Genomic DNA, 24,003 nt, shown 5'->3' with positions numbered 1-24,003 from the left:
AGGCCCAAGGAGGGCGAGGACGCCACCAAGCGCCCCGCCACCAGAGGGCGCATCCCCGAGGCGAGCACTCACTAAGGGCGCCTGCGCAGGGGGCTGTCACGTGACCCGCCGCCGCTTCTCTGGTGGGCGCTGGATCTTGAAGTTGCTGCTATGGGCCGGGCGTGCGTGCGCGGAGGTGAGTAGGGGGCCGGGCGCGCGTGCGCGGAGGTGAGCCGACCTGACTGCTGGACCCGGGCTGCAGTGGTCCCAGCGAACGGCGGGGCAGGGGAGGTCCGCGGCAACCCCACAGAGTGGAGGCTTGGCGGGTGCGGGCAGTCGTGACGCCCGAAATGGGAGGGGTCGAACGATAGAGGGATTGGTCAGTGCTTTCCTACTGGAGAAGTTGAGCACACCGTGCCAGGGCCGCGCGCGGCAGGAGGCAGCAGTAACGACAGTGACCCCAGTAACATCGGGGACCCCGGAAACTCCACGGTTCCCACTCACTGCCCCCGAGCTGGGCGAGGAAGGCTGCGCTTGCCCCCGTTCACAGGGAGGAAGCTGAGGCACAGGAGGTTGAGAACCCTTTACTTCCCTCTGCCGGTGGTGGAGCTGGGCTTTGAACCCAGCTTGTCTACACCACCACCGTGGCCTGGGGAAGCAGCAGTTCTGAGACACTTACCTGAAGGCGGGGTGACCGACCCACTGGGTCAGCAGTGCCACTTGATCTACTGACCTTCAGTTCTTCCCCGTTTTCTCTCTAAATTGTCAAGCGCTGTGAGTGTGGCTCTTCCCCATTTTAGGATCTCTTCCCCTTTCTAGGCTCTCTTCCCTGTCTGTAAACTGGAAGCAGGGAAGGGCATGGGGTGCTGCCCTGGCCGTGCTTCTGGACACCTCTGCAGCTTCTGAAGTCTGGGTGGGAAGGGCTGAGGTCATTGCCCAAGAGCTCCCAAGTGAGGACCCCTGGACTCCACTCTGAGTTCCTCAGTTTCTGAGTCATTATGATCACAAATGTGTCTGGCAGGGTCAGGTGAAGCTGGGACACTATGTGGTATAAAAAAAGAGATATTAGTCTTTGTCTCCAGTTCCTGGCACACAACTTCTAAAAACCCTGGAATCTTGGGGGTGGTAAGAGTGTCTTTTATATGCTAATGAGATGACTGGGGGCTTGTAGATAGCTTCAGAATGGGGGCTAGTCCCCAGAAGGACCAAGGCAGGATTCGAGGGTGGGAACTTTCTCCTGGGCTTCCTCTGGGCCGGAAGCTCTTGATTAAGAGAGGGGACTGGTGATTAAGTTAGTCACCAGCGCTCAGTGATTTCATCGTTCATGCCCTACATAATGAAACCCTAAACTAGTTGGGGTTTGGAGGGCTTCGAAGCTTGTGAACACATTTTGGTGCTCAGAGGGTGGCCAGCCCAGAGAGGGCATAGAAGCTCAGCACGCCTTCCCCATACCTTGCCCTCTGGTTGTTCCTGAGTTGTATCCTTTATAATATACAGGTAACAGTAAGTGAGTTCTGTGAGTTGTTCTAGCCAGTTGTTGAACCTGAGGAGGTGAGGGGTGCTGTGTGAACCCCGGAATTGATAGTGGGTTGGTCAGAAGAGCCGGTGACAACCTGGGACTTGTGGTTAGTGTCAGAAGTGGGGGAAGTCTTGTGGGACTGAGCCCACAACCTGTGGGGTCTGCACTAACTCTGGGAGTTCATGTCAGAATTGAATTGAATTGCTGGACACCCGGCTGGTGTCCAGAGAATGGGAAAATTGGTTGCTGAGAAAAAGCTCCACGCTTTTGGTGTCATAAGTGTTGTGAATGAAAACAGTTCACTCTTGCATCTAACGTACTGGTGACCCATGGTGGCCAGAATGTTCCAGGTGACCGGTGTGTGTCTGTGACAGGCTTGGACTCTCTCAGTGACCTGGGCGCACTTCTGCCTGGCGTGTGACATTTCCCCAACACCTGCATGTTTCTGGAGGCCATGAGAATGCAGCTCACAGACCTCCCACCACAGGGAGCTTCACTGACAGGCTCAGCCGCCGTGCTCTGAAATCATCACTGCATTTCCTGCGAGGGGCTGCCTCCCGGCCCTTAACGCTAGGGCAGGCCGCTTCTGGGAGACCTGGACCCCTCTAATGGCCAACTTTGGCTCAAGGAATCCCAACCCTGTGGCCTTGCCCAAGCTTCCCTAACCTACATGGCAGTCTGGGGCTCTTGAAACCACACCGCCCTCCCACGGGGTCAGACCTGCACGGGTGTGTTGGTGCTCTCAACCCTCTCTGGCAACCTCCCCAGTTTCTCTCAGACAGATAAAAAGGACCCCCCTAATAAAATCCTTGCATATTTAGTCCCATATCAGTGTGTGCTGCTCCTTGGAGGAGCTGGACCAGCAATGTTCCCTATAAAATATTTAGAACATACAGATAATCAAGACACAGGTAAGAACAGTCTTAGTACCAAAGTAACCAGAGTGAGGCTCCAGTGCAGCTGCTGTGACAGAGACCCAGAACCAGACCCCACACGAGCCTGACTGCAGGGGCGGGGAGGGGCTCCGCCTGCCCAGTCCTGGGGGCCAGGCTTTTTCTTCTGTGCTTGGCTGTCCCTGAGTGTTGACCTGGGCTGCAGTGCCCAAGACCCCTCACAGGCTGTATCCACGTCCTGGTCAGCCCAAGAGGGACGGAAGGAGGGAACACTTCCACCCCACTGGCCAAGACTCACCTCGGCCAGTCTTCATACGGGAGCGGGACTTATCTACTGTGGGAACTTGTTTGTTCCACTTGATCTATCACGTGGGTCTTTGTGTGTTATTAGGTTATTTTTACAGACATTCTAGATGCGTTTATTTGTAACATATTAGAAGACTTCACAATGCACAGGATTCTGCAACTCCCTGTTTGGGACTTTTCTCTCCTTTTCCTTTTTCCTCCCTCCCCCAGGTCTGCCCTGCTTCCTCACCAGACCTCACTTCTAGCCTGTGCACTGCTGGGCTGGCCACAAGTTCATGTCTGGAAGCTGCTTTGAGAGTCTCCTGAGGCCCCGGCCACTCCCTGCTGCCGTCCCTTTGAGCCTGGTTCTTCTGTCTGCAGGCCTCCTGGGCCCGCTGCCCACACATGATGAGGTGGCCACCCCGTTCCTGCCTCTTGCTGGGGGTCTGCGCCCTAGTCTCCTTGGCCATCCTGGGGCACATCCTGCTTCATGACTTCGACGTGGTCCCCCAAGAGCTGCACAGCTTCTCCCAAGAGGAGATTTACCCAGCTCGCCAGCCCAGAGCCAGCGGCCAAGGGCCCCAGCCTGTCCCACGGCGCCACGGCAACCAGAGGGCAGCACCCACACAGTGCGACCTGCCCCCCGACGGCCGCTTCGACTGCGCCCCAGACAAGGCCATCACCCAGGAGCAGTGTGAGGCCCGGGGCTGCTGCTACATGCCTGCAAGGTGGCCTCCGGGCACCCAGATGGGGCAGCCCTGGTGCTTCTTCCCTCCCAACTATCCCAGTTACAGGCTGGAGAACCTGACCACCACCAAGATGGGCTACACGGCCACCCTGATCCGTGCCACCCCGACCTTCTTCCCCAAGGACATCATGACCTTGCGGCTGGACGTGCTGGTGGAGACTGAGAGCCGGCTCCACTTCACGGTGGGCGGGCGGGGGCTGGGCAGGGGCAGAGAGTGTGTGGACAGTGGATAAAGACAGACTCTACGGGGTGTTTGTTTATGCACAGACGTGTATTATGCCCTCACCTGGAGTCTGGGTGTGAGCAGACACAGTGCCTATGCTCAGGGAACAGTGGGCCGCTAAGACAGTCACTAGGAGGTTCTACAGCATGTTCTAGGGGACAGGGCTCAGGGCAAGGTGGTGGGAGGTTAGGTCGCTCCCAGGAAGTGACATCCCAGCTGGGACATAAAGTAGGAGTCAGGAAGGGGAAAGGTGGAGAGGGAGGAAGGGGGACGGTTCCAGGCAGTGGGCAGTGGGATCCCAGCCACTGAGGGCAGGGCCTCTTGTCTGGTTTATTCCCTGCTGCTTCCCAGCCCCTGGAACAGTGCCTGGCACATATTAGGTGCTCAGTAAAAAGTTGTCAACTGAATGAATGTGCAGACACAAAGGTGAGAGAGGCTGAAGCACATAATTCAGTACGGCCCTGTTATTTTAACAAAGTAACTGATGGCAGCCGTGGGTTACTGAGTGATGACTATGTACCAGACAAGGGCTGGGTGTTCTAATTATGTTTTCTCGTTCACCCTGTGACTAGATATGCCAGGTGGAAAAATGTTGCCAGATTCAGCAAATAAAAATACAAATATGAATTTCAGATAACCCAGGAATTAGTCTTTTTTTTTAGTGTAAGCATGTCCCATGCAATATCTGAGATGTATTTATACTAAAAAAATTGTTTATCTGAAATCCAGATTTCCTGTGTCTTACCTGGCACACCCCACAGGAGGTGCTCTCCTGGCTCTATAGACGAGGAAACAGGCTTAAGTATGTGGACCAATCTGTCCACACGCTGTGTGCGGCCACCCTGAGACTTGAACTGACGCCTTGCTTCTCTGGAAGGTGAAGGATGGAGTGGACAGGTGTGCAGGGCAGCCAGCCACCAAGGGCCTCATGACACTGCTCTCGTCCTCTAGATCAAAGATCCCACCAACCAGCGCTATGAGGTGCCCTTGGAGACCCCACGTGTCCGCAGCCAGGCGCCGTCCACGCTCTACAGCGTCGAGTTCTCAGAGGAGCCCTTCGGGGTGATCGTGCGGCGGAAGCTGGATGGACGGGTGCTGTGAGTGCCCAGTTTCTGTGCCCACTATCTGCTGGGAGGGTTAGGGAGCTGTAGGGCATCGTCCCTGACCCTTTTGTAGTCCACCCTCCTGCTCTGGCCTCCTGGCTGTTCCTTGCCCCGCAGGGCCCTGGTGCTTGCTGTTCCCTCCACCCCGAGCCCTCAAAGGCCCGTTCTCAGAAGGGACATTTGGCAACAGCTGGAGACATTTTTGGTTGTCACCACTGGGCGTTAGGGTGCTGGGATACTGCTAAACACCCTACAATGCACAGGCTGGCCCAGAACACGGAGCGATCGGCCCAAATGTCAGTAGTGCCTCAGCTGAGAAACCCTGGTCCAGTCTAAAGTGGCAGCCCCACTCCAGGCAGCAACCCCAAGCCTGCTTTATTCTTGTTTATTTATCACATACTACACATCAGTATATCAGGCATTGCAGTGATTAACTCGTCCAATCCTCATAACAACTGGGACGTAGGCGCTGTTATTATCCCCACTTTACAGATGGAGAGACAGACATAGAGAGTCCAGGTGCTTGCTGGCAGGTGACGGAGCCCAGCCGAAGCGTCCGTGCTGTCGGCCACTCTGCTCCATGTCCCTCCGGGGTTTGTGTGCCCCCACGGGACCTTACCTTTGCTTGGACCATGGCTGCCATCTGCCTGAGGCAGGAGCCTTTCCTGTTCCCTCCTGAACCGCCAGCTCCTAGAGCAGTTCTGACCCACAGCAGAGCTCAGGGGTATTTGTGGAGAGGATAAGGGTGTTGCTTGGTCTCGCCCTCACCTCCCCCCAGCCCACCCCCCAGGTATTAGATGCACCGAAGCATCTTTTAGACTCAAACGCTGTGGCTGTGAGTCCAAGTGTCCGGTGCGCTCTGGCCCAGAAGCGCCCGCCCATACCCCCAGCCACGGGGTCAGCAGTTTTGCCGCGGCTGCCCGCTGGCCCTGACGCTGGGCTGTGCAAGCACCTTTCCCAGGACGCATCCCATGCACTTTGCCCACATAGTCCTACACGAATATGTGCTGGCTGACAAGGCCCTGCTCTGCACCGAACTCTGCTACACGCTCAGAAGGAGGGACCTTGGACTTGCCCAAATCTTCAGAGCACTTGCCTTGTGAAGTGCATTTCTTTCTTTTGTGGCCTGTTCATTTTTTGGCCGGGTGTTGTGGACCTGCTAGCAGGACTGACATAGCAGAGGGAGGTAGAAACGGGCTGTGCAGATGCAGGATGTGGGCTGGCTCTGCAGCTGGGGGGCCTCTCTGAGAAGATGACCTGCAAGCGGAGTTTGGAGAGAAGTTTTTTAAGCATTTTATCAGATCTTGGTCTTGAACACGCACAGACACCCACAGGCAGGTGAGCAAAGTCTTAACACGGGCTGGTGGGGTGCGGCAGGAACTTGTCCCATGAAATTAGCCGTGATGCGTCTGCCATGCAGAGAGGGACCCTGTACGTGGTTTTTGCCTTCCTCTTGATCCCATGGAACCTCGGGGCACCCTAACTGCCCCCGGCTGGGCAGCTCCACGATGTCTGGGAGCAGTTTGGCCCTCCTGGGAGGTGCTCAGGGCCACGACTCCCAGGACTGTAAGGGTTTTGGGCAGCCTTTGCCCAGCACTTGCTTGTGGTCAGGGCTCGTGGGGCCATTGGCTTCTTGTGCGAGGCCACCTGGTCTCTTCCTGGCAGGCTGAACACCACAGTGGCCCCCCTGTTCTTCGCCGACCAGTTTCTGCAGCTGTCCACCTCCCTGCCGTCCCAGCACATCACGGGCCTCGCCGAACACCTCGGGCCCCTGATGCTCAGCACCAACTGGACCAAGGTCACTCTCTGGAACAGGGACGTCGCCCCTACGGTAAAGGGGTGGCCAGGGAGGGGTGTGCGATCGGAGGGGCTTCATGGGCCAGGACGTAAAGCAGGGTGTCTGCCATGTCCCAGCCCAACGTGAACCTATATGGATCTCACCCTTTCTACCTGGGCCTGGAGGATGGCGGTTTAGCTCACGGGGTCTTCCTGCTGAACAGCAATGCCATGGGTAAGCAAGGGGGTACTGGGGCCCTCCACATCCCCCAGCCCGTTCTGCTTCTGAGCTGCCAGCCAGGGTTTCCCTGGTGCAGCCACACGCCCTCCTTCGTAGAGGGGGCTGGGGCTCTCTGCACCTATCTGACAGGCTGGAGGTAGAGGAGGAGGCAGGGGGTCGGGTCTTGTACACTGTTCGGAGAAATGACCATTGGGCTGTGGCCTCTGCCGGCTCTGTCCTTCAGTGCTTCTAAGGTGAGCTCTGGGACCTCTGACCTGGGTGGGGTGGGGCTGAGGCCAAAAAAAGGGGCCCCAGGCCCAGCTGCTCAGCGTCTTCCTGTCCTGCTCCAAGGATCTCAGCAAGCTGGGCTCAGAGTGACTGCCCCAGGGCCCCCAAGCTCCCTGTGGGAGGACCCCGCCTCTCCAGCGGTGGTTTGGCCCATTGGTGCAGTGCCGAAGGCCCTGGGCAAGGGGGGTGAGTATTTGTCTCTGAGCCCTAGGGCTGCTTCCCCCAGATGTGGTCCTGCAGCCCAGCCCGGCCCTCAGCTGGAGGTCGACAGGTGGGATCCTGGATGTGTACATCTTCCTGGGTCCGGAGCCCAAGAGCGTGGTGCGGCAGTACCTGGACATCGTGGGTAGGCCTCTCCCTGGCCCTGGCCCCCGGCCCCTCCCTCCCCAGCCCCTCCTGCCCGCTCACGGTCGCCTTGGCTCCCAGGCTACCCATTCATGCCACCGTACTGGGGCCTGGGCTTCCACCTGTGCCGCTGGGGCTACTCCTCCACCGCCATCACCCGCCAGGTTGTGGAGAACATGACCAGGGCACACTTCCCCCTGGTGAGTGCCGGGGAGGGGCCTGGGGCCCCCAGGGTGGGGCGGGGGCAACGAGCCTGGGTCCCGACCACCCTGTGCTGTGGCTGCAGGACGTCCAGTGGAATGACCTGGACTACATGGACGCCAGGCGGGACTTCACTTTCAACAAGGACGGCTTTGGGGACTTCCCGGCCATGGTGCAGGAACTCCACCAAAGTGGCCGGCGGTACATCATGATTGTTGTGAGTGCCTCCTCCCCTCTTGTGCCACAGGAAGCAGGCTCTTTTGGAAGGAGAGGGGCCCAGTGTCTGGTGGCTCCAACTTTCAGTGGCATCGTCCTCATGGTGGCCATGGTCACTGAGAATGTTTCTGAGGGTCTTTGATATCGAGGGAATATCAGGTTTATAGACTTGACTCCTGATATCCAGTCATGTCCCTGGAGACATCTGTCTGTGGCTCAGGATCCTTATGGCTGTAGGTTACTTGAACAGCTTAAAGCAAGGGCCGGGTGGAGCTGTGTGCCAGGGCGGCTGGAACCCCAGAAGCTCCGTGAGACTCCTGGCCCTGCCTCCCTGCAGTCAGCTTGTGGGAAGGAGGGCAGGATCTGAGTGGCTCAGCAGACAGACACACTTCCCTGGGCCAGTCCCTGCAGCCAGAGGGGTGTGATTCAGGGTCTGGTACAGCTGGGGGGCCGGAGGAGGGGAGGGGGAGCCAAGACAACCCCTCAGGAGAGGAAATCCGTTTGGAATTGGGCTGATGGTCATTTCCATCCCTGCAGCCCCTCTGAAGGCAGCAGCATCCAGGTCCACTCAGAGCAGGGAGCGGGGAGGGCAGACGCAGACCTTTTCTTTTTTTATTCAAAATGAAATAAACGCTCCCTGTAGAACGTTTGTGAAACTCTGGGCCCTTAAAGCAAAAGTAACGCCTGCATCCAGGTGCGCCCTTTTTGGCAATGGGGGCGGGGTCACGTGCACATCCACGCACACGCAGCGCGTTGGCGCATCCAGGGCACATCCACCTGTGCCTCGTTAACGTTTATCGAGAGCATTTTCCCGTTTTCCCAGCAATGGGTGCCGAGGCTTTGGGCATTTCTCTCTCATTCTGACTGGTTTCTCTCCCCAGGATCCTGCCATCAGCAGCTCCAGCCCTGCCGGGACCTATCGACCCTACGACGAGGGTCTGAGGCGGGGGGTCTTCATCACCAATGAGACTGGGCAGCCGCTGATTGGGCAGGTACAGCAGGGCCTGGGGGGCGAGGGGGAGAAAGCAGGGGTCCCTGGGCAGTGGGGCTGCAGGGGGGGCGGCAGTGACAGCTGGGGGTGACAGTGGCCCCTGACAAGGAAGACCACCCTGAATCCTTTTGTCAGGGGCCCTTGTTTGCGGGCAGCTCAGAAACAAGCTCCACAGATGCTTGCGGAGGCCTTGGGGTCCTCCACATCCTCTGGGCCCCCAGGGGCTTCCTGATGGTTCCCAGGCCTTCCCGGTGGGTGGGGCACCCAGTAGACTCCTGACCTCCCGGTCCAGGGCAGGCCCAGAACCAGGAGGAAGGGGGCTGAGCCTGAGGGGAGGCTGGCAAGGCTCCCAGCAGTGCAGATTCTGGGGCCTCTCCCCGTGCTCCTCCCCTTGCAGTCCACCCATCCCTGGGTTAGATGAGTGAGGCTACGGCTCTGCCTGCAGTCAGGACAGACAGGGCCTCCGTGCAGGCTCCAGGGGCCCTGTCTCCCCTCTGGCCTTTCGTCCAGGTGTGGCCCGGACTCACCGCCTTCCCTGACTTCACCAACCCCGAGGCCCTTGACTGGTGGCAGGACATGGTGGCCGAGTTCCACGCCCAGGTGCCCTTTGACGGCATGTGGATCGTGAGTGTGGCCCCACCCTTGGGTGTCCGGTGGCCTCAGGGACCAGCCCCACTCTCTGTACCAGGCAGGGCACCCACCCCCAGGGCCTCTCTTGCAGGACATGAACGAGCCATCCAATTTTGTGAGGGGCTCAGTGGATGGCTGCCCCAACAGCAACCTGGAGAACCCGCCCTACGTGCCAGGTGAGCTGCCTCCACCTGCCGGCCCCCCAGCACTAGTCGGCTGGGGATTTAATGGCTCAAATCAGGGATTTCCTTCTCTGGTCTGGGAGACTCAAAGCTCTGGTTTCTGAGAAGCTGATGGGCAGCGGCCAGCCCGGGAAAGGCAAGGGGTGCCCTGGGAGTAAGGTTCATGTGGGGAGACCCCAGCCACGTGATGGTGACTGGGCATGTGCAGCTGAGGCGAGACCCTTCAGAGGGGGTATTTCAGGCTTTGGCAGTCGGACAGGGAAAAAAAAATGGTTAGGAGCAGGCAGACATGAAGTCTGGGTGTGCAGACCACAGCCTGTGGCATCGCTTTGTCCTGTCCTTGGAGAAGTGGAGACTGTACAGGGACGCACCCCGTGTCCCAAGGGGTCTCTCAAGATGTGGGGGGCACCAGCCTGCCAGGAGGAGGCTCCAAGGAAACAGCCCCCTCTCCTCCAGGGGTGGTTGGCGGGACCCTCCGGGCAGCCACCATCTGCGCCTCCAGCCACCAGTTCCTGTCCACGCACTACGACCTGCACAACCTGTACGGCCTGACCGAAGCCTTCGCCTCCCACAGGTGAGGGGCCAGGGTGCAGGAAGGAGAGGAGGAGGCCCTAGCCATCCCTACATCCCACCCCCACCCCCCACCCCAGCTCCATGCCTGGTGCCTCAGAGGAAGGGCATGGTGACGAGACAGAGAGGCCAGGGCTGACCAGGGCCTCTGGCCCCCTTGAGTTTGTCCTCCCCGTGACACGTGCATCTTCGAGGGTAAGTCAGGTGGCAGGGCTGACTGCCTGGCAGACAGTGGCGGTGACCTCAGCAAGCCAACTCCTTGCTCCCAGCTTGTCCTTCCTGCTGCACTGCCAGGCACTCTTGTGGGCAGTGGTGGGGCTCCTGGTGACCCTGCTCAACGCAGCTCTCTGTGCCCCTGCTCCACCCAGGGCTCTGGTAAAGGCTCGGGGCATGCGCCCCTTTGTGATCTCTCGCTCCACCTTTGCCGGCCACGGCCAGTACGCCGGCCACTGGACAGGGGATGTGTGGAGCAGCTGGGAGCAGCTTTCGTACTCCGTGCCAGGTGAGCACACCTGTCAGGAGGGGTGCAAGGAGGGGAGGGTGGGCCCTTCTCCGGGCATGTTTGCCCAGAGCTGGGTCCTCAGAGAGATGCTGCTGCAGTGGCATGGGGCCCGTCGCCAACTCATGTGCCATTGGACTCACCTGTGGTGCCCCTCTTCCAATGTCCCCGTCTCGGATTCATGCTAACATCAGAATGTCCCTTCTGGTGACCACGTTCTGAGCTGCATGAAATAGCATCTGAGCTCAGTCCAAAGGGTGCCCCCACCCCTCTTGTCTCAATGCCTGGCTCCACCCTGCAAAGAAAATTTTGATTTTTGTTCCAAGAGCTCTGATGCTACAGACAGATCTTAGGCCCAGGGATGGCTCAGGAGCCCTGGGGAAGGGGATAGAGGTGACCCCAGAGGTCACAGCTGAAAAGAGCCTCCACCAAACCCCCGGCCTGGAAGTGCTTTCATAGTCGCAGGCTTGCTTCCATGTGCGATGCATCTACAGAGCCTTGGGCCACAGGGATGTCCTGCCGAGCTGAGCTCTCGGGTGAGAAGTCCATTCCTCCTTCACAAAGTGGCTGCTGGCTCTGCCCACGGGTGCCGACCGGCTCTGATTTTCACCCTGGGGCCAGCATGGTGGGTCGAGCCTGAGCACATGCAGGCCAATCCACCCCAGAGCCGGATTCCTGGGCTTTGTGTCCACCTGTCTAGTTCTTGGGTTTCAGTTCTGGTGTGAGCTGTTGTTACCAAGCTAAAATAAGGCTGTGCAGCTCCCAGGACCTGCTGTGACCCAGACCAGCACTGCTCACAGCCCCAGGCTGCGCCCCATCCTGCCCATTGGGCTTCCAGTCTGGGTCCTGGCTCCCGAGGAGACGAGGAGAGGGTAGCCCAGCAGCCTCTAGTCCTGCCCAGCGGTGGTGGGATTGGCACGGGGCCCAGATGCTCTGGAAGCTGTCTGACCCTTCAGCAACTCAGGGGACTCACTGACCCTCTGCTGTAACGACGTACCACACCCCAGGTGATTTAAAAACAACAAACTTATTCTCAGACTGGAAGTCTGATCACGGTGTCGGCAAGGCCTTGCCCTCTCTGAGACTCTAGACAGAATCCCTCCTTGCTTCTTCCAGCTCTTGGTGGTTGCCAGCAGTCCTTGGCCCTCCTTGGTTTGAGGCTGTGTCACTCTAACCTCTGCCTTTGTCACCTCTCGGTCTTTTTCCTGTGTCCTTGTCTTCACATGGTGTTTTCCCTCCTCTTTTCTTTTTTAATATAGTTCCCTGGGCTATACAGTAGGACCTTATTGTTTATCTATTTTATATTTAGTGGTGTGTAACTGCTAATCCCAAGCTCCTGATTTATCCCTCCCCCACCCCCTTTCCCCTTTGGTAACCATAAATTTGTTTTCCACGTCTGTGAGTCTGTTTCTGTTTCGTAAATAAGTTCATTTGTATCATATTTTAGATTCCACATATACCTGATATCATATGGCATTTGTCTCTAACTTTACTTAGTATAATAATCTTTAGGTCCATCCATGTTGCTGCAAATGGCATTATTTTCATTCTTTCTTATGGCTGAGTAATATTCCATTGTATATATGTACCACATCTTTATCCATTCATCTGTCAATGGACATTTAGGTTGTTTCCATGTCTTGGCTATTGTGAATAGCGCTCCTATGAACATTGGAGTGCATGTATCTTTTTGAATTATAGTTTTGTCCAGATATATGCCCAGGAGTGGGTCACATGGCAACTCTATTTTTAGTTTCTTAAGGAACCTCCATACTGTTGTCCATAATGGCTGCACCATTTTACATTCCCACCAACAGTGTAGGAGGGTTGCATTTTCTCCGCAACTTCTCCAACATTTATTATTTGTAGACTTTTTAATGATAGCTATTCTGACTGGTGTGAGGTAATACCTCATTGTAGTTTTTCAAGATTTAATTGTATTTATTTTTGGCTGTGTTAGGTCTCTGTTGCTGTTCGCGTGCTTTCTCTAGTGGCAAGCGGGGGCTACTCTTCATTGCAGTGCATGGGCTTCTACTTGCGGTGGCTACTCTTTTGTGGAGCATGGGCTCAAGGCGCGCAGGCTTCAGTAGTTGTGGCACGCAGGCTTCAGTAGTTGCGGCGCACAGGCTTAGGTGCTCCGTGGCATGTGGGATCTTCCCAGACCAGGGATCGAACCTGTGTCCCCTGAATTGGCAGGCAGATTTTTATCCACTGTGCCACCAGGGAAGTCCCTTATTGTAGTTTTGATTTTGCATTTCTCTACTAATTAGTGATGTTGAGCATCTTTTCATGTGCCTATTGGCCATCTGTACATCTTCTTTAGAGAAATGTCTTTTTAGGTCTTCTGCCCATTTTTTGACTGGGTTGTTTGTTTTTTTGATGTTGAGCTGTATGAGCTGTTTGCATATTTTAGAAATTAAGCCCTTGTCAGTCACATCATTTGCAAATATTTTCTCCCAGTCCATAGGTTGTCTTTTCATTTTGCTTATGGTTTCCTTTGCTGTCCAAAATCTTATAAGTTTAATTAGGTCCCATTTGTTTACTTTTGCTTTTATATCTATAGCCTTGGGAGACTGACCTAAGAAAACACTGCTATGATTTATGTCAGAGAATGTTTTGCCTATGTTCTCTTCTAGGAGTTTTGTGCTCTCATGTCTTATATTTAAGTCTCTAGGCCATTTTGAGCTTTTTTTTTTTTTTTTTGGCGGTACGCGGGCCTCTCACTGTTGTGGCCTCTCCTGCTGCGGAGCACAGGCTCCGGACGCGCAGGCCCAGCGGCCACGGCTCACGGGCCCAGCCACTCTGCGGCATGCGGGATCTTCCCAGACCGGGGCACGAACCCGCGTCCCCTGCATCGGCAGGCGGACTCCCAACCACTGCGCCACCAGGGAAGCCCTTGAGCTTATTTTTGTGTGTGGTGTGAGGGAGTGTTCTAACTTCATTGATTTACATGCAGCTGTCCAGCTTTCCCAACAACACTTACTGAACAGACTGTCTTTTCTCCATTGTATACTCTTGCCTCCTTTGTTGAAGATTACTTGACCATAGGTGTGTGGGTTTGTTGCTGGGCTCTCTGTTCTGTTCCATTAATCCATATGTCTGTTTTGTGCCAGTACCACACCGTTTTGATTACTGTAGCTTTGTAGTATTGTCTGAAGTCTGGGAGGGTTGTGCCTCCAGTTTTGTTCTTTTTCCTCAGGGTTGTTTTGGCAATTCTGGATCTTTTGTGGTTCCATATAAATTTTAGGATTATTTGCTCTAGTTCTTTGAAAAATGTCATGAGTAATTTGATAGGGATTGCATTAAATCTGTAGATTGCTTTGGGTAGTATGGCCGTTTTAACAATATTAATTCTTCCAATCCAAGAGCATGGGATATCTTTCCATTTCTTTGAATCATCTTCATTGTCCTTTATCAATGTTTTGTAGTTCTCAGCATATAAGTCTTTCACCTCCTTGGTCAGGTTTCTTCTGAAGTATTTTATTTTTTACCTTTTGGCTGTGCTGTGTGGCTTTGTGGGGTCTTAGTTCGTCAACCAGCGACTGAACCCAGGCCCACAGCAGTGAAAGCGCCAAGTCCTAAGCACCGGATCAGCAGGGAATTCCCCAAAGTTTATTTTTTTTGATGCGATTTTAAAAGGGATTGTCTTTTTACTCTCCCTTTCTGCTATTTCATTGTTAGTGTAAAGAAATAACAGATTTCTGTATGTTAACCTTGTATTCTGCTACCTTGCTTTATTTATCAGTTCTAGTAGTTTTTGTGTGGAGTCTTCAGAGTCTTCTATATATAGTATCAATGTCATCTGCATATAATTACAATTTTACCTTTTCTAATTTGGATACATTTTATTTCTTTTTCTTGCCTGATTGCTGTGGCTAGGATTGCCAATACTATGTTGAATAGAAATGGTGAGAGTGGGCATCCTTGTCTTGTTCCAGATTTTAGTGGAAAGGCTTTCAGCTTTTCACCATTGAGTATTATGTTGGCTTTTATTATGTTGAGATATGTTCCCTCTGTACCCATTTTGGTAAGAGTTTTTATTGTGAATGGATGTTGAATTTTATCAAATGCTTTTTCTGCATCTATTGAGATGATCATGTGGTTTTTTTCTTTTGTTGATGTGGTGTATCACATTGATTTGCATATGCTGAACCATCCTTGCGACCCTGGGACGAATCCAACTTGATCGTGGTGTATTATCTTTTTTTATGTGTTGTTGGATTCAGTTTGCTTTTATTTTGTTGAGAATTTTTGTATATTAATCAAAGATTTTGGCCTGTAATTTTCTTTTTTTGGTAGTGTCTGTCTGGTTTTGGTGATGGTGGCTTCATAGAATGACTTTGCGAGTGTTCCGTCCTTTTCAGTCTTTTGGAAGAGTTTGAGAAGGATCAGTATTAGTTCTTCTTTGTATGTTTGGTAGAATTCACCAGTGAAGCCATGTGGTCTTGGGCTTTTGTTTGCAGGGAGTTTTTTTAAATTACAGATTCTATATCACTTCTAGTGATTGGTCTGTTCAAACTATCTATTTCTTCTTGATTCAGTTTTGGTGGGCTGGATGTATCTAGAAACTTGTCCATTTCTTCTAGGTTGTTCAGTTTGTTGGCATGTAATTGTTCATAGTATTCTCTTATGGTTTTTTATATTTCTGTGGTATCAGTTGTTATTTCTCCTCTTTCATTTCTTATTTTGTTAACTTGGGTCCTCTCTTTTCTTCTTGGTGAGCCTGGCCAGAGGGTTGTCAATTTTGTTTACCCTTTCAAAGAACCAGCTCTTGGTTTTATTGATTTTTTTTCTATTTTTTTAAAATCTCTATTTTATTTGTTTCCTCTATGATCTTTATTATTTCCTTCCTTCTGCTAACTTTAGGTTTTGTTTGTTCTTCTTTTTCTAATTCTTTTAGGTGGTAGGTTAGGTTGAGATTTTTCTTGTTTTTTTTTTTTGAGGAAGGCCTGTATCATCATGAACTTCTCCATAAGGACTGCTTTTGCCGAATCCCACAGATTTTGTTTGGCTGTATTTCCATTATCATTTGTTTCAAAGTATTTTTAACTTTTCTCTTTGATTTTCATCACTGACCCATTGGGATTTTTTTGTTGTTAGTTTCTGCTTTATAACAAAGTGAATCAGTTATACATATACATATGTTCCCATATCTCTTCCCTCTTGCGTCTCCCTCCCTCCCACCCTCCCTATCCCACACGTCTAGGTGGTCACAAAGCACCGAGCTGATCTCCCTGTGCTATGCGGCTGCTTCCCACTAGCTATCTATTTTACGTTTGGTAGTGTATATACGTCCATGCCACTCTCTCGCTTTGTCACAGCTTACCCTTCCCTCTCCCCATATCCTCAAGTCCATTCTCTAGTAGGTCTGTGTCTTTATTCCTGTCTTACCCCTAGGTTCTTCTTGACATTTTTTTCTTAAATTCCATATATACGTGTTAGCATACAGTATTTGTCGTTCTCTTTCTGACTTACTTCACTCTGTATGACAGACTCTAGGTCCATCCACCTCATTACAAATAGCTCAATTTCGTTTCTTTTTATGGCTGAGTAATATTCCATTGTATATATCTTCTTTATCCATTCATCTGATGATGGACACTTAGGTTGTTTCCATCTCCGGGCTGTTGTAAATAGAGCTGCAATGAACATTTTGGTACATGACTCTTTTTGAATTATGGTTTTCTCAGGGTATATGCCCAGTAGTGGGATTGCTGGGTCATATGGTAGTTCTATTTGTAGTTTTTTAAGGAACCTCCATACTGTTCTCCATAGTGGCTGTACCAGTTCACATTCCCACCAGCAGTGCAAGAGTGTTCCCTTTTCTCCACATCCTCTCCAGCATTTACTGTTTCTAGATTTTTTGATGATGGCCATTCTGACCAGTGTGAGATGATATCTCATTGTAGTTTTGATTTGCATTTCTGTAATGATTAATGATGTTGAGCATTCTTTCATGTGTTTGTTGGCAGTCTGTATATCTTCTTTGGAGAAATGTCTATTTAGGTCTTCTGCCCATTTTTGGTTTTTTTTTTTTTTTTTTTTTTTTTTTTTTAGTAGCATGTTGTTTAGTCTCCATGTAATTTGTTCTCTCTGTGGTTGATTTCCAGTTTCATGCTGTTGTGGTCAGAAAAGATGTTTGAGATAATTTCTATCCTCTTAAATTTGTTGAGGCTTGTTTTATGTCCTAGTATTTATATAGTCTATCCCAGAGAATAGTCCATGTGTACTTGAAAAGACTGTGTATTCTGGGGTTTTTTTGGATGTAATGTCCTGAAGATATTAAGTCTGTTTTATTGTGTCATTCAGGATCTCTGTTGTCATATTGATTTTCTGTTTGGAAGATCTGTCCATTGATGTCAGTGGGATGGTAAAGCCTCGTGTTATTATTTTTATTCCCATCAATTTCTCTCTGTCTGTTAGTGTTTGTTTTATGTATTTAGGTGCGCCTATACTGGGTGCATATATGTTAATGAGTGTAATATCCTCTTCTTATATTGATCCTTTTATCATTATATAGTGTGCTTCTTTATCTTTCTTTATGGCCTTTATTTTTTTGAAGATACAGAATTATATTTAATCATTTTTTGTTGTTAATAAAAGTCATTTTGAATGTTCACTTTGACAATCAAAGATCCCATTGCCCTTTAGCATGGTGCAGCCCAAGGTTACCTGTGGTTACTTCAGGTAACCACACTACAGTCAAGGGCACCATCCCGCTCTCATCTTCAACTCTGAGCGAATAATAGCCCACATGCACACCCCTGCCACTTAAGTTTCTAAAGATTCCTATTAGCAGAGGAATGAGAACCCTGTCATCTAGGAAATTTTAGTAGCACAGCGTCTAAAGAAATGGCAGCTAATAGCTACAGTAGAAAACAGTAGCTAGCAAATTTCATGCATGGGTCAGAATTCTGTATTTTTATATTCCCATCTTAGTTTAAAATACTAAGCCTCAATGACCTGTAACGTGAGAAAGAGTTGGTTACACCTGGGTCACTGATGAGAAAACAAGATCTCTGAAAATGTTGCATGGGCTTTGTTTTAAAGTCTGTTTTGTCTGATACAAGTATTGCTACCCCCGCTTTCTTGTCATTCCCATTTGCATGAAATATCTTTTTCCATCCTCTCACTTTTAAGCTATGTGTGTCCTTTGCCCTAAAGTGGGTCTCCTGTAGGCAGCACCTTGTAGGCTCTTGTTTTATTATCCAATCTGCCACTCTGTGTCTTTTGACTGGAGCGTTTAGTCCATTGACATTGAAGGTAATTATTGATATGTGTTTATTGCCATTTTAGACCTTGTTTTCCATTTGATTTTGTATTTCTTTTTTGTTTCTTTTATGGTTTGATGGTTTTCTTTTGTATTTTCCTTGTGTTCTTTTGGTTTTTGTGAATCAATTTTATGTTTTTGATTTGTGGTAACCTGTTTTTCAAGTATGTTAACCTGTTACTATATCTACTTGCTTTAGACTTGTAGCCATACAGGCTCAAACACATTCTGAAAAAAAAATCTATATTTTATTACTCCCCTCCCCCACATATTATGATTTTGATGTCCTCTTACATTTTCATGTTTATCCCTTTGCTGTTCATTGTAGTTATCATTGCTTTCACAAAAATATTTTTGATTTTTTTTTAAATCTTTGTGCTGGCTTAGGTGATTTACTTTCCAATTGTGATTTTCTTTTTGCTATAGATTCTTGCTTCTTTTCTATTTAGAGAAGACCTTTCAGTATTTCTTTTAGGATAGGTTTAGCATTGCTGTATTCTGTTAGTTTTTGCTTGTCTGAGAAATTCTTTATCTTTCCTTCTATTCTAAATGATAACCTTGCTGGGTAGAGTATCCTAGGTTGCAGGTTTTTCCCTTTCAGGACTTTGAATGTATCTTGCCACTCCCTTCTGGCCTGCAACCTTTCTGTAGAGAAAGCAGCTGATAGCCTTATGGGGTTCCCTTGTAATTAACTTTGTTTTTCTCTTGCTGCCTTTAGAATCCTCTTTAACTTTTGCCATTTTAATTATGTCTTGGTGTAGGTCTGTTTGGGTTCATCTTGTTTGGGACCCTCTGTGCTTCCTGTACCTGGTTCCCTCTTCTGATAAGGTCACCAGTCATGGTGAATTAGGGTCCACCCTAACGTCCTCTTCTCAACCTGATTACATCTTCAATGACCCTATTTCCAAATATGGCAACCAGGGGTTAGGACTAGAACTTACTTTGGAGGGAAATACAATTCAGCCCTAAGGGGTCTAGTTTGCCCTGCCCACCCTGCGAGCTAGGGAGCAGATGCGGCTTGTCATTCTGCTGACCACAAGTGCAAGGTGCAGTGGCCATTGGTGTACTGACCATCAGGTGGGGGCTGGGTGGGAGGGGCTTTGGGAGGGATCCTTGCCTCCAGCCAGTTCAACAGACATGTCTGTCAGGCTCCTTGGCCCTAGACTGCTCCTACTGTAGCAGCTGGAGGCCCATCTGACTCTGCCCTCCAGAAATCCTGCTCTTCAATCTGCTGGGGGTGCCCCTGGTGGGGGCCGACATCTGTGGCTTCCTGGGCAACACTTCGGAGGAGCTGTGTGTGCGCTGGACCCAGCTGGGGGCCTTCTACCCCTTCATGCGGAACCACAATGGCCTGAACAGCCTGGTAGGGCGGGGGCAGCAGGGGAGGCCGTGCCCTGGGGAATGCCACTTTCTGTGCCAATGAGCCCAGCACTGGCTGGCCCAAAGTGCTGGGTCTCCTGGGGTGGGGGGACCTCAGAGTCCATGGTCCTAGATCCCAGGTGCTTCCTCCACTCCCTCCACTGCAGCCGCAGGAGCCGTACAGGTTCAGCGAGACGGCACAGCAAGCCATGAGGAAGGCCTTTGCCCTGCGCTACATGCTGCTGCCCTATCTCTACACGCTGTTCCATGGGGCCCACGTCAGAGGCGAGACCGTGGCCCGGCCCCTCTTCTTGGAGTGAGTGCCTGGGTTGGGAGTGATGGCCTCCGGCCCACTGACCCCAGGGCAGCTAACCTGCTGCAGGGGGTGTTCTGGGCACTGAGAGAGGAAGGAGGTTGCAGCAAAATCTGGGCACTCCCCACTGAGGTGCCCCCCTGAACCCCCAGTTCCCACCCATTAGATTCCAGCTCAGGGCAGGGAGCACTGGATAACGGAAAAACCCAGGATGAACACTGAGTACAGACCAGGCCTCCCAGATGGTAAAACAAGTTATAAGACTATCATGATTGAATCCATCTGGGGCTTAAGGGGACAAGACCACTAAAGAAATCCAATAGATATCCCCCAAGTAGGACTTAGTATATCTAAGAAGTTACCGTACCATAAAATGGCACCTCGAATCAGAGGATTAAAGGATCCTCCAGTAGTAAGGTAATTAGTTAGCTATTTGCAAAAATCAACTTATTTTCCACTCATCTGTACAAACCTAAGTTCCAAATGATTACGTAGTTAAATGACAAAAATTAAGCTGTAGAAAAGCTGCAGGAAAACAGAAGTGAATGCTTCTCTATGACCTGTCAGGAGAGGGCTTTCTAAGCATCAAAAGCAAAAAAGCAAAGGGAAGGAGGTTTCATTTAGGAAAAAAAAGTAACACTTCTTTGAATATAAGCAGAAAAATATTAAAACTGCTCTGAACATAGATTGTCAAGGCAATCGAATGGGAGAAAACATTATCAATAAAATGACAGTCACTGTCCCTAATGTACAGAAACTCAGACCAGGGGTAAGAGCCAGATAGACATGTGGGCAAGAACACAACTTGCAAACAGGGAATGTGAACAGGTCATGCCCAAGTAGTCGGGCAGGGAGAGGTTATTCTTGGCTCCTGCCTTGACTTAAGCTGGCCAGAACCGGCCCTGCCACATGTAATCCAGGTCCTCTGGCTCCTGTCCACGCCTCCCCATGGGTCCCTTGAGCCCACTGACCTCAGAGGTCACCAGGCCCCCCTGCCCATCCCTCCTGTTTGAAGGTTCCCCGAGGATCCCCACACCTGGACAGTGGACCGCCAGCTCCTGTGGGGGGAGGCTCTGCTCATCACCCCGGTGCTCAAGGCTGGGAAGGTTGAGGTCACTGGCTACTTTCCCCACAGCACGTGGTATGACCTGCGGACGGTGAGTCCTGGGGCCCTGAAACTTGGGAGGACGGGGGAGATGGAGCGGGTCTTCCCTCCAGCACCATCCGTGTGGACCAGAGTGAAAAAGGAGTTCTGGCTACATGAGGGCCCTCACCTGGGTGCTCCATCAGCATCGTCCTGTGTGAGCCTTACAGGACCCATTTTCCAGATGGAGAAACCGAGGCTGAGTGGGTGACTTGCCACTGAGCTGAGCTGGGACTCCAGTTCTGCTCCCAAACTCCTGCCCCTTCTTGCGTCCTCTGACCTGCCCTACCCGAGCCCTGGCTCAGGCCTCGCATGCTCTGTCCCCACCATGTGGCCAGATCTTTGCTCTCAGCTCCCGACAACAGCACAGGAGCTTGGCAATGCCCAGGACCCTTTGTGACATGACATCCCCCTCCAGGTGCCAGTGGAGGCCTTTGGCAGCCTCCCACCTCCTGCACCCCTCACATCTGCCATCCACAGCGAGGGGCAGTGGGTGACACTGTCCGCCCCACTGGACACCATCAACCTCCACCTCCGGGCCGGGCACATCATCCCCATGCAGGTACTTGGGCCGGGCCCCTGATCCTATTTGTCCAGCCCTGGGGTTGCTGGGACCCCACATGCCTCTGTTCAATTGGGGGTCTGTCCCCAGGCAGAGATGATCCTTCTGAGGGTTGAGGATGAGCTGGGCTGGGGAAGGACAGGATACATCCTTGCACTCACTTGCTCCCAGGCCTGGTGAAGGAGAGGCCTGCTTCATTGGCCTTTCTCAGAAAACTGTCAGTCTGCAAACCTCTTTGGGCCTCACGTCCTCTGAGGTGTCCACGGGCCTCCAGGCCGCTCGGCCGTGGGCTGTCCTGCGGATCGTGGTTTCTTCTAGCACGGCACTGTCCCAGCCTAGTGCTCCTCACGCCTGGGTCTGGAGGCCTCCACCAGGTTTGGGACAGTGACGTGGGCCACCCCCTCCCAGGGCCCTGGCCTCACAACCACAGAGTCCCGCAAGAAGCCCATGGCCCTGGCTGTGGCCCTGACTGCAAGCGGGGAGGCCCGAGGGGAGCTGTTCTGGGACGATGGGGAGAGCCTAGGAGTGCTGGACCGTGGGGCGTACACGCAGGTCATCTTCCTGGCCACGAACGTGAGTTCTGGGATCCGCCTAGGCTGGGGGCTGTCTTGGGGTGATTATCCTGACTTGGTGAGGGGAGCTGGCCTGGGGTCCTGGGATGGCCACCTGTCCCTGGGTCAAGCAGACTGAAGGGGAGAAGAGCCTGTAGGCCAACTGCCTTGGCTGGAGTTCCCTGCACTGCGCCAGTGTCCTAGGGTTTGCACGGGGTGTGCTGCCGACCTGCCCTCCCCATCTGCTGTCCAGAGGCCCTGCCCTGGTGGGGCTTCCTGGCCCAGGCCATCTGCTCACACCTCTGGTCCTGTCTCTCTGCTTCGGCCAGAACACCATCGTGAACCAGCTGGTGCACGTGAGCAGTGAGGGGGCTGGCCTGCAGCTGAGGAAGGTGACCGTCCTGGGGGTGGCCACAGCCCCCCAGCAAGTCGTCTGCAATGGCGTTTCTGTATCCAACTTCACCTACAGCCCTGACACGGAGGCAAGAGAGCCTACATTTGAGGCCAGAAGGCCTGTCCCTGAGGGTGGGCGAGGGGGCGGGAGGTGCCTGCTGAGCTGGCATCATGGGATTCCCTGTCCAGAAGGGAGAGGACACTTAGGCCTTACAAGGGGCGGAGAGGAACTGATCCTTGCGGGGAGGAGTGGGAAGATTCAGTCCCCTCGCACTTCACATCTTTTCCCTGCCTGTGTCCACACTGTCAGCCCCTGGTTAGAGGGCAGCTCATTTCCAAAGCAAATTAAGGCGGCCACTGCCAAGAGTGCTCAGAGGGAACAGAGCGAGACGCTCCCAGGGCTAGGTCAGACCCCATGTCCACCGTCCACCCATGTCCACAGTCTGCTGTCTGCCCCACCTCTGTTGCCAAGCACATTTTCCTATTTCTTGTCCCCAGACCCTGGACATCCCTGTCTCGCTGACGATGGGAGAGCAGTTCCTCATCAGTTGGTCTTAATCTGGGGCCCAGTGGTGTGCTGCTCCTTTACAGACCTCCCGGCAGCCCAGCACCTGCACCCTCAGTCGGCGGTATGTGGGCCTTGGGTCAGAGCACTTACCCCGAATCGCATGTCACTGACATCCCTGAACACCCGGATCTGCTTGTGAGTCTGCCCCCCAGGCTCTGGGCCAGCAGCTCTTCTGAGTCTTCTGTCCAGATCCCAGTCGGGTCAGTGCCCTGAGGGGTGGTGCCCTGTTTACTGGAAGATTTGCTTCTCTGTAGCCTGTCACTGTGACGCATGCAATGTCAGTCACCACTGCCTGCCTGTGACGCAGAGGTGGTGCTTGGTATGGGGTGGTACCTGCACCCCAAGGTCCTGGCTCTGACCTGATGAAAGCAGAGCTGGGGGGCCGCTGCAGACTGCTTTCTGCGCAGCTGCCCCCGACAACAGGGGTGGAGGCTGTCCACCAGTCTGACAAGTGGGCCTAGACACTCGGCAGAATTCCCAGGACTTGGGGATCCCTTAATCTGAAGTGCAATTATTTTTAATAAAAGGGGCATTTGCAATCAAGCTTCTGCCGGTCCTTCTGAGATTCAGGGTAAGGAGGATGTGTCTAGAGGCCCTGACACAGAAGCAGGACTCCTTCCTTGATGGGCCCCTGGACGTTCCCAGGCAGGGTGTGCATATGTGCTGTACTGTGCATGCTCAAAGCAGCACCCTCACGTCCCCACCTCACACCCTAGTATCACCCATCTCTAAGGTGACTGGAAAACATCCAGCCAGGCCTGGTGTCAGTCATGTGGTGGGAGATACACCCTCCCCCCGACCCTGCCCAAGGGCTATGCAGACTAAGCTGCTACCCCCAACACCTCCGTTCCCAGGCAACAGCTGGTCTGCTTTTGGTCACTATAGACTAGTTTACATTTTCTGGTATTTTATATAAATGGAATCATATAGCATGTATTTCTTTTGGTCTAATTAATTAATTACTTTGAGATTTATCCATGTGGTGTGCTTTTTAATTGCCAAATAGTTTTCCATTGGCTAGAGGTGCCACATTTATTAAATTTACATGGATGTAAGGACTGTTTTCAGTTTTTGACTATTGTGAATAAAGACGATGTAATCATGGACCAGTCTGTGAACGGACATGTTTTCATTTCTCTTGAGCAAACACCGCAAGTGTGATATGGTCAGGTCAT

The 24,003-nt window shown here is 52.2% G+C and overlaps 1 protein-coding gene across 4 annotated transcripts; it reads left to right on the top strand.

Annotated features, from left to right (window-relative positions):
• Positions 1–27: 27 nt before the first annotated feature.
• GAA (alpha glucosidase) lies at positions 28–23,934 on the top strand. 4 transcript variants are annotated; one of them, XM_067714732.1, is made up of 20 exons: positions 28–175; positions 2,908–3,606; positions 4,599–4,744; positions 6,416–6,581; positions 6,665–6,761; positions 7,261–7,380; positions 7,461–7,579; positions 7,666–7,797; positions 8,678–8,788; positions 9,298–9,411; positions 9,509–9,593; positions 10,056–10,173; positions 10,538–10,671; positions 19,150–19,301; positions 19,465–19,613; positions 20,626–20,767; positions 21,173–21,316; positions 21,725–21,889; positions 22,197–22,349; positions 22,759–23,934. In XM_067714732.1, exons 2-20 carry the CDS (start codon positions 3,082–3,084, stop codon positions 22,816–22,818), a joined length of 2,832 nt encoding a protein of 943 aa, XP_067570833.1. In that variant the 5' UTR covers positions 28–175; positions 2,908–3,081; the 3' UTR covers positions 22,819–23,934. The 4 variants fall into 4 exon arrangements, with proteins under 4 accessions (XP_067570833.1, XP_067570836.1, XP_067570835.1 ...); XM_067714734.1 differs by having other exon boundaries at positions 66–175; positions 3,058–3,606; XM_067714733.1 differs by lacking the exon at positions 28–175 and adding an exon at positions 184–207.
• Positions 23,935–24,003: the final 69 nt, after the last annotated feature.

Source organism: Pseudorca crassidens, chromosome 19, assembly GCF_039906515.1.
Source record: "Pseudorca crassidens isolate mPseCra1 chromosome 19, mPseCra1.hap1, whole genome shotgun sequence".
In the NCBI taxonomy this organism is placed as follows: domain Eukaryota; kingdom Metazoa; phylum Chordata; class Mammalia; order Artiodactyla; family Delphinidae; genus Pseudorca; species Pseudorca crassidens.
This window is presented reverse-complemented; position numbering and strand designations above follow the sequence as displayed.

What these genes read in the sequence shown, in the direction of transcription:
- GAA (XM_067714732.1), top strand. Translation starts at nt 3,082, where the DNA reads ATGATGAGGTGGCCACCCCGTTCCTGCCTCTTGCTGGGGGTCTGCGCC. An exon ending in GAACCCGCCCTACGTGCCAG is followed by an intron (nt 9,594 to 10,055) that starts GTGAGCTGCCTC and finishes CCTCTCCTCCAG; the next exon opens with GGGTGGTTGGCGGGACCCTC. An exon ending in GGCACATCATCCCCATGCAG is followed by an intron (nt 21,317 to 21,724) that starts GTACTTGGGCCG and finishes ACCCCCTCCCAG; the next exon opens with GGCCCTGGCCTCACAACCAC.